This window comes from Sinocyclocheilus anshuiensis, unplaced genomic scaffold, assembly GCF_001515605.1.
Source record: "Sinocyclocheilus anshuiensis isolate Anshui unplaced genomic scaffold, SAMN03320099.WGS_v1.1 scaffold195, whole genome shotgun sequence".
In the NCBI taxonomy this organism is placed as follows: Eukaryota; Metazoa; Chordata; class Actinopteri; order Cypriniformes; family Cyprinidae; genus Sinocyclocheilus; species Sinocyclocheilus anshuiensis.
In genome coordinates this window covers 1,426,873-1,438,062 of record NW_015548236.1, presented here as the reverse complement: position 1 = coordinate 1,438,062, position 11,190 = coordinate 1,426,873, and the positions used below count along the sequence as shown (strand labels likewise).

General features: G+C 37.0%; 1 protein-coding gene across 7 annotated transcripts in view; it reads left to right on the top strand.

Moving 5' to 3' along the window:
• LOC107654725 (sterile alpha motif domain-containing protein 12-like) overlaps positions 1-11,190 on the top strand; it is a 123,399-nt gene that overhangs the window by 57,692 nt on the left and 54,517 nt on the right. The window contains exon 5 of one of the 7 annotated variants that reach the window (XM_016441934.1): positions 5,674-6,310. The exons of 5 other annotated variants lie outside the window; for them this stretch is intronic. In XM_016441934.1, the coding sequence (XP_016297420.1) occupies positions 5,674-5,702 (29 nt within the window). In that variant the 3' untranslated portion in view covers positions 5,703-6,310. Of the gene's footprint in view, positions 1-5,673; positions 6,311-11,190 lie in introns of those variants that run through there. One more of the 7 variants, XM_016441937.1, reaches the window with a different exon arrangement.

The following is an 11,190-nucleotide window of genomic DNA, read 5'->3' as shown; positions in this document are numbered from 1 at the left end:
TCATTGCTTTTTATCATTCAGGCCAGGTCAGACTCTGTATGCTGTAATGCTGTGCTTTTCATAGTGCTCTTTGGTGTCACTGTGTCTGCACTGCATGTGAAAGATCAGGATTGTTGCACATCTACAAAACAACCTACATTCACTCCAAGCACTTACAGTATGTGAGCAATCTGGTTTTGTCATGTCACATCACTTGCAGTGTGGACAGGGTGTAAAACGTATTTAAATGACATTTCATTGGTAGAAGGCTTAGTAATTCATTGTCATATTTATTTTTTAATAAAGCCAATACTGACAGGCCACTTGTGGCATATTAAAATTTGTGTTCCATCTAGCAGCAAAAATTTGCAATAACATCTAATCTCTGTAAGTTTGGCATAAATTAGCAAATTCCTAATACAATCTATCCATTTAGTATGAGAAGAGCACCGTTCTTGACTTTTGCAGATGAGTTATAGTAGAATTTGTATTCTTGAATATCAACTTGAAAGTTGACACACTGGAAGCATGTAATAATTTTATGAAGGCAGGTTTACATGTTTAAATTCACTTTGGCTACATTGTTGTGGGAAATGAAAAGGGTCTTTTAAAAGGTGTTTTGATGAATGAGCTGGTAAGTGTGCGAGGCTGGTCTATCACATGGCTGTGATTGCAGGTTACTTCACTTTTTGGGGGAAGTCGTGGCCTAATGGTTAGAGAGTCGGACTCGTAACCCAAAGGTTGTGGGTTTGAGTCTCGTACCGGCAGGGATTGTGGGTGGGGGGAGTGAATGTACAGCGCTCTCTCCCACCTTCAATACCACGACTGAGGTGCCCTTGAGCAAGGCACCGAACCCCCAACTGCTCCCTGGGCGCCGCAGCAAAAATGGCTGCCCACTGCTCCGGGTGTGTGTTCACGGTGTGTGTGTGTTCACTGCTGTGTGTGTGCACTTTGGATGGGTTAAATGCAGAGCACTAATTCCAAGTATGGGTCGCCATACTTGGCCACATGTCATGTTCCACATGGCACTTTTTTTTTTTTTTTTTTTTAAATGACTCTTACCTGTCCATTTTATTCTCTGTCTCCAGCCCCAGCTATTTCTAACAGTGGCCCTTGAGCTCTGTAATTTGAGACTTCCTGCAGTAGAATATTACACCCTTATGAACAGGTACTGTATAGTGATGAAACTATGGTACAGTGACAACATCAGATGGTAATACTATGGTATTTAGGTACTTAATGATTACCATATTTATTTTACCATTGTATTTTGTATTTACATACTCAAGGTACTTTAAATAATACTATGAAACATGCCCAAAACTATGGTAGAATCATGGTATCTTTTTTTATTAGTGCAGGCATTTGAAGAGGTTTATTCTAAAGAATAGAGTGAAGGAATGGTTAGGAGAAGGTGGCTTGGTGTCCTAGATTTTATTGTGGGGTGGGAAGGAAAGTGGGTTTAGCTGAGGTGTCACCATACAATGACTCGGTTTACACCTAAAAAAAAATTCAAGCTTGTTATTTTACTTGGTCAAATTTTAAGGCTAATTTTAACGTTGAATGTGCGTTATTCCCATCATTATAATTGCTATTGTAATTATAATTTTTATTAGTTTTTTTTAATATTTTTTAATATTATATTAGTTTTTTCCTTTTCCCAGGATCTTCAGTGATTATTTATAATTCTGTAGTACAATCATTTTTATTACAATATTGTTAGACAATGATTTTTAAAATTAGAAACAATATGTATAAATTATGTATTAAATAATTTGTTTTCCACATAATGCAAATAAGAGAATGATATTATAATAATAAATGTGCATGATTGTCATCAGAATTGTAATCATCCTCAAAGTAGACTTAATTGTGTTTATTCAGTATTTATTTTGCAGTGAAATATGTCTGAATGACTTTCAGCCATTTAGCGTTGTCAGATCACTCAAAACAGATGTTTATAACAGGGCAGACACCATGCTTTCTGGAGATAAGATGCATAAAATGTGGTTTTCCTGTGCCATGAAAAAGGAAATATTTATTAGCTGTGACAAGGTGCAATAAGCACCACTGAGAAAGTGTTGAAACCCTTTCTAATGTCTGAGGTTTGTTCAGAAAGTCTGCAAGATTAAGCTTTTCAGAGGCAGGTGTTGAGGTTTACTTTCTTGAGTTGGCAGACTCAGCTTGGCTTTTCCCCTCGTCTTATTCAGATTCTCATCTGAAGTGGACTTGTGAGTACATGTGAAAGAAAATCGCACAATATACCAGAGGAACTGTTATGTACATGTAATGTCCATGGAACGGTGACCTCTCAAAACTACATAAACGTCTGTTTGAGTTCACTGGATAAATGGCCTTAATTATGCTATATTTTCCCTCTGTATTCTACAGAGTTTTTGGACAAATAGATCTAATTTTTCCCTCTTAGTCAACCCAGGGGCTCCACCTCTTGTTTTTCAATGAGTCTAATTGTAGCCTTTCACTGGACTATTGAACATGCTGTCCCTGCTGTGCCGTCGCACACACATCCTCTCTCTTTTCTAGCCTCATCCATTCCTTCTCTAAAGAATTGCTGTTACATTTTCCAGCACTGATCAACAATCCATCATTAGCTATAATTGCTGCCATTACACATTTAATTGCCTGCCAAAATGTCCCTTCCTCCCTCTATGGGTGAGCATGATGAGAAGTGATTATTGTCTACAGTCTTCTGCTCAGGAAAACGGACTGTATGAAATAAATGAAGTTTGCACTTTTCTTCCTTTAATTAAAAGTGTTAATTTGTTAGAGGAAACAAGGCGTGCACATAAGAGATGACTGTAGGCAGAGCTGGGTAAATTACTTACAAATTATAGTTCGTTACTGATTACAGATTACATTATGAAAACTGTAGTCACCTGTATTTAAGTAATCTAGGTTACTAATTTTAAGGTCATGTATTTTGACTACTTTTTAGATTGCTTTTATATTACTTTTTTCAAACTTGTTTTGAACTTGCCATTAAACGTGCTCTATTGATATAAAAAAAAAGCAAAGAGAAAGAAAATATATTCCTCGAAATATTTCTTTCTGTCTTTGTGAATATGATCAAAAATGAATGGTATGACACACAGTAGCATTTTTAGAAAGGAACATTTAAAAGAGGACTACTTTAAAAGAGTGAATCAATAAATTATGAATAATTTACGGCCATTGTGTGAATATGTAATCATGTAATCCATAAAAAATAACTGTAATCGAATTATGAGCATTTTAAAATGCAATATACTCTAATTACAAGTACTTAATTTTTGGAATCTTTCTGCTGTGAAAAACAAAGGAGAAATTTTGAAAAAAAAAAATTTAAAAAATTAAAAAGAATTTTTCCATGCTTTTTTTGTTTGCGATGAGCACAGATTTTTATGGTTTATATATAAAGCATGAGCTGCTTTATTCCAAGTCTTCTGAAGCCATATAATTGGTTTTGTGTGAGAAACAGACCAAAGTTTATGTGAAACTGGCACGTTCATGATGGAAGTAATAATGTCAGATTCATGAATCACTCATTATCTTGAGTTGGACTTTTTCAATGAATTGTTTGATCAGGTTTGTGAAACTTGTTTGAATGATTTGTTCATGAATCAGACTGAATTGGTTCTTGAGTGAGGGATAGTTCATTCAAAATTAAAATTCTATCATCATTTACTCACCCGCAAACTGCTTCAAACCTGTATGAGTTTCTTTCTTCTGCTGAACACAGCATACATACATACACATACATACATATAAATGGGGACCAGCAACTAACTGTCTGTCTGTCTGTCAGTCAGTCTGTCAGTCAATCAATCAATCAAACAAAATAAATAAATAGGTGTAGCCTATATATATATATATATATATATAGGCTACACCTATTTATTTATTTTGTTTGATTGATTGATTGACTGACAGACTGACTGACAGACAGACAGACAGTTAGTTGCTGGTCCCCATTGACTTTACTTACTGCTGTATGGAATTGAATGGGGACCAGCAACTTAAAAATATATTTTTACATTCCACAGAAGCAAAAAACTTATACAGGTTTGGAACAAGTTATGTGCCCTTTTTTGAAGCTTGAAAGCTTTAGTCTATTCATTATAATTGCATGGAGAAGAGCAACCATTGCAGTCTTCAGAATTTCTCTGTTTGTGTTCCACAGAAAAAGGCACGTCTTATGGGTTTGCACATGAGAATAAATAATGACAGAAATATTACATTTCATGGCCCAAGTCCCTAGAAACCATATAGCAACAACTTGGCAACCACTTACAACATTCTAGAATTGTGGCTGGGATTTTTATTTCATTCATTCAGTTCCTGTTTCCTTTTCTCTACTACCTCTCATTGTTGTGAGTTTGCTCTTGCATCAGCTCACAGTATATCAGAATCTCACTGACTCATGGAGAGCAAATTGGCTTAAATCAGTTTGAGCCTTGATAAAAATCGGTTTATAAATATTTACAGACAAGGACTGCCTGAAGGGTGGGTACCAATGAGACTTATTTGTAAGTAGCTGATACACTGCACTGTAGTTCCTTGTGTGAGAATGTCAAGTTGTTTGTGCCCCGTCTATATATCTGTGAGCAAGTATGTGTGAGTGTGTGTTTCAGAGTAGCTGCAGGCTTAGTTTGCCCCCTATTAAAGATTTACACTCTTCACAGGGGTAGTTATTAAGCCCCTGGGCCCCTTTATGACACTTACTTTCACTTTGATGGAAACATTGTGAGGAGATTAAAGCCACTTCAATGAAAGGCCTTTTTGCTATTCTGCTTGATTGATCTTCAGCAGGCCTTACACAGAGTTAAATGTGTCTCTTTGTCTCCTTGCCATCTTTAAGGAATAGCCCAGCCAAAAAAACAACAACAACAACAATAAAAGAAAATTCTGTCATCATTTAGTCCTTTTGAGTTGGATATTTCCAATAAAAAATCCAATACATCTGTCATCTTAGTTTCAATCTATATTTCATCCTATGTGTCTGTTCATCCATCTATCTATCTATCTATCTATCTACCTTTCTATCTATCTATCTATCTATCTATCTATCATTCTATCTATCGAGCTATTTGTCTGTCAATCTACCGTTCTATCATTTTATCTATCTATCTGTATGTCTGTCTATCTATCTATCTATCTATCTATCTATTGATCTGTCTATCTATTGTTCTAGCATTTTATTGTTCAATCTAGCATTCTATGTCATTCTATCATTCTATCTATTTTTTCTATCATTCTATCTATCATTCTGTCTGTTGTTCTATCATTCTGTCACTCTGTGCCATTCTGTCAATCTAACTTTCATTCTATCTGTTGTTCTATGTATCTATCTTTAGTTCTGTTTTTAATTATGTCTATCTAAAGTATCTTTAGTTCTAAAGATCTATGTATAAGCACTTCACAGAAGTTTCATTCAAAACTATCCAAACATGCTTACAACAAGAACAATTCACTTAAGTAGTAAAATTATGTAATCTTCTTTTGAAATAATATATCTTGCAGTATGTTTTTTGTCCTTACTCATTTTTAGCTAAAGAAAATACAACAAAGTACAAAAATACTTAAGACATTTTTATGCAGTGCACACTCCCTACATTCTTCCTCTCACTCCATCTTGTTGTCATCCTCTTATGTAATTACCCATCTTAATTGCTCACCTCCCTCTCATCCTGATAGCTTTCCTGATAACGAAAAACCAGTCATAACCGGCCGGGTGTAGGCACAGAAGAAACAAGTGCTGTGCATCCTCTTTCCACCTCAGATGTTTCCACGTTGAGTGATCTGTCCAAAGCGTGCGTGGGCTCACCATGGCAAGAGATGCTCATATTTTATGGGCCCTGTTAGCGTTGAAATGTTACATTTTGGCTGAGAGTGAGGTGATGAGAACCAGAAGGAGCGATGCTGCCGTCACCTGTTCTGACAGAGGCCAGACGGAGGAACACAGATGGTGCCTCGTTTTAGCCAATGGTGTTCCAATAAACCCATGATGGATGGATCATTATCCCGCCCGCAGTTGCGGGCAATATATTACCCCAGTTGTTTTGACTGTTTCTCAGTATAGGCACGTGTTTTGATTGTGATTGATAATTGATATGTGATTGATGATATGTGATGATTGATGATTGATATGTGATGTAATTTGTTGTAGTATTTAGAGCAGTTTTTTATGTTGGTGGTCACTTTAGCTATGTTCAAACAACTTAATGTAAGGTTGCCAGTCCTGTTTAGCACCCTACATACATAATAGTAAGTGAAAACTTCAAAAGTAAAAAAAGATGTCAATCCATTCCAGTCTGAAATTATATGTACAGGACAAATTAGGAATTATACCTAATAAATATGTTTGAAAGTCCCAAATACTGACTGTGTGAATATAACATTAGTTAATCTCAGCTTTTAAATAGTTGTGTTCCTGAAAACCTACATTGAAGTTCGTCTAGAGAACAGTGTACAGCTGCCCCCAGATCTGTTGCTGTGAAATCGAACACAATAAGAAGGTTATCTCAAATTTACTGCTTAATATATTGCAGACGGCAGCGTATCTAGCAGTGCCTGGCAGAAAAATATTGTATTGTTTAAAAAAAAAAAAAACATAACTTAGGTGCTGGTCATAACATAAGTAATGGTGTGATATTTACGGTTTGATGCCAGGCTTATTTGATGCATATAAACAGCCTCTGTGCTCAGAGTCTTAATTTAATATTCTCTGTTTGCACATTGCGTGCCGCACAAAGATTTGGACGTCTTTACGATTTATGTCTCTGGCTGTCTCTGTTACAACTTCCTCTGTGCATGCTGAGTGTAAATTTATGCTTCTTTTCAATGGCGTGCACCTGCGTTATGCAAACTAATCCTGGAAGGAGGTTGTGGACACACTGGAACGCCTCATCGGAATTGCATTTATTAGGATTTGGATTAATTAAGATTATGTTTTATGCCTAGACTAGTCTGGTTCTAAATTAAAACCATCAAACTGCATTTCCAAAGTCTCTCCAAGTGCCAAATCCCTACTTCTGGTGCCTCTGGCAGCTTGCAGGAGACATAAATGTTCATCATCTCTTTCCACAACCTCCCTGATTTTACAAAGTCTACCTTATTATAATATCTGATAGCATGCTCACCCGTGACACGTTTGTTATTAGCCCAATTTTACGCTTAATTATGGCCGCCAGTGGTAGTCAGTGGTTTTTTTTTTCTTTATTTAATGATGTGGTCTGGACAGGTGGCAACGACGGTATTTGCATGCGGTGAGGTAGTCACCCGTCCAACCCCGCACGCTGCCGGTTTTTAATTAAGCCATGTGATTAAGGCGAGCCGCGCCAAGCATTTCAGCACCCCGACAAATCAAATCAAACCACCCCGTCGTGCCTAGCTGCCCTCCCCATTTCTTTTCAGTACAGGTCAGAGATGTATCCTCTGGCCATTAGCAACAAAGCAGATCTAGCAAATCAATTACACAGAGCAGTGATAAAAGCCCAGTCTGTTTTATTTACACCCTTCGTTCACATAATTACATAGCGTGCGTGAATGCCGGGCGAGCGTGTGTGTGTCTCACACTTCAATTTGGAGTGTTCCTCACTTTCTGGTTTATTGTGATAGTCCCTTTTATAGTAATTTGTCACACTCAGGGCAGCGATTCATAACAAAGCTGTCTGGTTATAAAGCAAATGCATAATACGTCCTCCCTTCTTTTGAGACTGCAGGCTTCTGAGATGTTCATGCTGCAGCTTCAGGCCTATTCAACCAAACTCTGGCTTTCCGTTACACTATAAAAAACACCTAAAGTTTTTGTAAGGAATTTTAAGCTGCCATGAATATTAATAACAGCAGGGATCCATGAGGAAAGCAGTTGCATTATATTCTTTACCTTGCCTGAAAATGAAGATAAACATGCATTATAATATATATGTATCCCTGCTTAGTTTGTGCCATCTCATCCTGTTTGTTAACACTGGGGTAAAAATACACAATTCTTCAACCAAGGTTCACTGATCGATGCAGGCTGTATGTTTGTAGTGTCTGGCCCCGCACAAAGAGTCACATCACAGGTCTGATACTAAACAGCTCACTGCCTTCACCCCTTTCTTTTTTTCTTTCTCTTCCTCTTTTTATCCTTTTCTTCTCTCTCTCTTTCTCTCCCCATCCTCCACACTGCCCCCTCTCTCCTCTAAAGTGATAAGGGTTCTCTAACATGAGTGTTGCTCTCATCAGCTCATGATCTCTGATAAGATCCCTGCCGCCGTCACTGTAATATGATTCTTATTTTCTCTCTGTCACTTTTCATTCTTCCTCTCTGTTCATTTCTAAGTTTCTGTCTGCACCTCATGCCGCATTGTGTGTGTACTGCATAGATATGAAAGGCTTATAAAAAAAGTCTTCTATCCTCATATATACACTAAATGCGGAGCTCATTGGCCGCATGAAATCTGCACATTGAAAACTGTAGCAAAAAAAAATGTTTGCAGCCTTGGTACTGCCACTATTGACAAAGCTCTGTACAGCCCCAGTATCCTATGTGTTTGTTTATTAGATATTTTGGTTAATTTGATTATGCTCTAAGCTACCAGTGGGAGTGTAGTACATTCAATGCTGTTAACAAATTTTACCATGAAATCACCATGAAAGAGTCCACAGATTCCTGGCCCTGCTTATTGCACTCACTTATTCAAAAAAATGGCACAGGATCTGGCCAGCTTTTAAACAATCATGAACTGAGTATGTAGATATTGACTTTTTTTTTTTATTTTATTGTATTTTTTTTTTTGGTAACACTTTAGTATAGGGACCAATTCTCACTATTAACTAGTTGCTTATTAGCATGCCTATTATTAATATATTGGCTGCTATTCAGTACTTATAAAGCACATATTCTGCATGACCATATTCTACATCTCTAATCCTACCCAATACCTACACTTACAGTAACAACTACCTTACTAATTATTTATAAGCAGCAAATTTTAGTTTATTGAGGCAAAAGTCGTAGTTAATGGTTTGTTAATAGCAAGAAGTGGACCTGAAAAAAAGTGTGACCGTTTTTTTTACACTACCATTCAAAAGTTTTGGGTCACAAATTTTTTTGGCATGCATTAAATGCTCAAAAGAGACCGTGGAGACTTTTTACATTGTTATAAAAATGTATTTAAAATAAATTCAGTTCTTTTAGATTTTAGAATAGATGAGAATATCATAATGGCTATGTCTCAATCCCTTATTTCCCATTATGCAAATATATAATGTCAAACCAAAAATTATTCAGACACCAGATATAATTTTTGAATTTTTTACTAATGGGTGCAGGACTCTATAGTTCATTTATGTAAGTGAGGATAGAAAAATAAAGTAAACTGTGACATATTATACCCAAAAATTCTTCATACAGTGGTATGCAACCAGTAAAATTGATAAAAATGTGGGACCAGACTTTTTACACCAGACTGAACAAAATTAAGCATTGCTTGGTAATTGCTTGACCTAAATTGGTATTATCTAACTGTGTACTTAAATATAACAGCTGACATCTAACAGCTATTCAACTTAATTCATTACATACCTTTCTATCAAAGTTATCTGACATTATCAAGATGAATTTGTTCTGACACAGTTTAATGAGTTCTTGTCATATTTTATTTCCATTTTCTAAACTATAGCGAATAAGCTGTGATAATGTGAGAAATGTTGAAGGTGTCTGAATAAGTTTTGGTTTGACTGTCTATCCTATTATACTCAATTTTTGAAGTATATCATGAACATGCACTTGCGCTAGGGTACAGATTGAGACACACTCAAAAGTATTTGAAGCCAATCATTGTCCTGATAGAAACGTCTGTTAACATAGTTAGGGTGGGTCAGAGAGATTCATACTATCTAAATGTTATCATCCCCTTAATGTCCAATCACTACATGTTACTGCAGCAACAGACATCCCCCCCATTGCCAGCAGAACGTCACATAGATTTGCGGTCTACTTCGTCTTTGTTAACCGAATGCATTTTTACATAGCCTGCCCCATTTTTCTGCATTTAGGTATGAGAATTGAGAACGGTCAACAAAAGATCCATCCCCAAGCTGGAGCGGACTCACGGCAGCTTACCTTCTTAACACTGAGCACTGGGCCATTTGTCATCTTCAAAGTCTTATCACGAACTGAGCCAGGACCTGCCGTTCTTTGTCTTCATCTCCTGCAATGTTGGTTAGCCACTTGTGTTGTCAGTTTTCGAGCAGCGGGAGATTTGAGAGCACTCCTATATAACGCCTTCATTGAGCTTGAGAGGGACGGATGGGGCTGTGGGAACCAATCCATACCACCAAGTGAGGTTTAGTGTTGTGTGTCCAGCCATGCTGTTTCCTCTCTTCTCTCAGCATTTGCAGACCTTTTGGAAGAGCGTCTATCTCTAAGAAGCACTCTTACTCTCTTAACTGCTTTCTCGCTTTACCAGATGTGAGTGTTGACTTTATTCCAGCACTTTCTAAACCCTTCCCCCTCACACATTCTGCTGAACTCTTTCCCTTTTAAGTCCGTTGCCTAAAATGGGCCTGTGTTTAATGGCATACTCTCCTCCAGAGTTCTTGTTGAGAAGAGTTAATGGAGAGCATGGCTCTTTTAACTGGAGAAGAAGGGAGGAAGAAAGGAAAAAAGGAGGGAGAAAGGAAGAGAGGCAAGGAGAACGGGGAAAAAGAGAGAACGAGAGAGAAAGGATTAAGGTAGTTACAGTACAGCCACTCCACCCAGAGCAAGATTATCCTGCCTGCTGCAAACCAGGCACACAACACTCACGTCTTATCTGTGAACACTGTTGTTCTAGAAATTAGAATTCAGATTAAAATATGGAAATGTGTAGATTTGCAGCTGTGGGAAAAATGTGACATATAACGAGGCTCGCAAATGCTTGAAAATATTGTTTTGTGTGCAGTATGTGCGCATATAATTAGGTCCATATATATTTGCCTGACACAGGCGCAATTTTTATTATTTTAGCTGCTGACCAAAACATTTACAGTTATAAAGTTACAGTTATATAATGAATATGGGCTTAAAGTACACACTCTCATCTTTAATTTGATTATTATTCTATTCTCATCAAGATTGGAGGAAAGGTTAAAGGGGTCATATGATGCTTTGTTAAAGATCATTATTTTGTGTATTTGGTGTAACAGAATATGTTGACATGCTTTAATGTTCAAAAAACATTA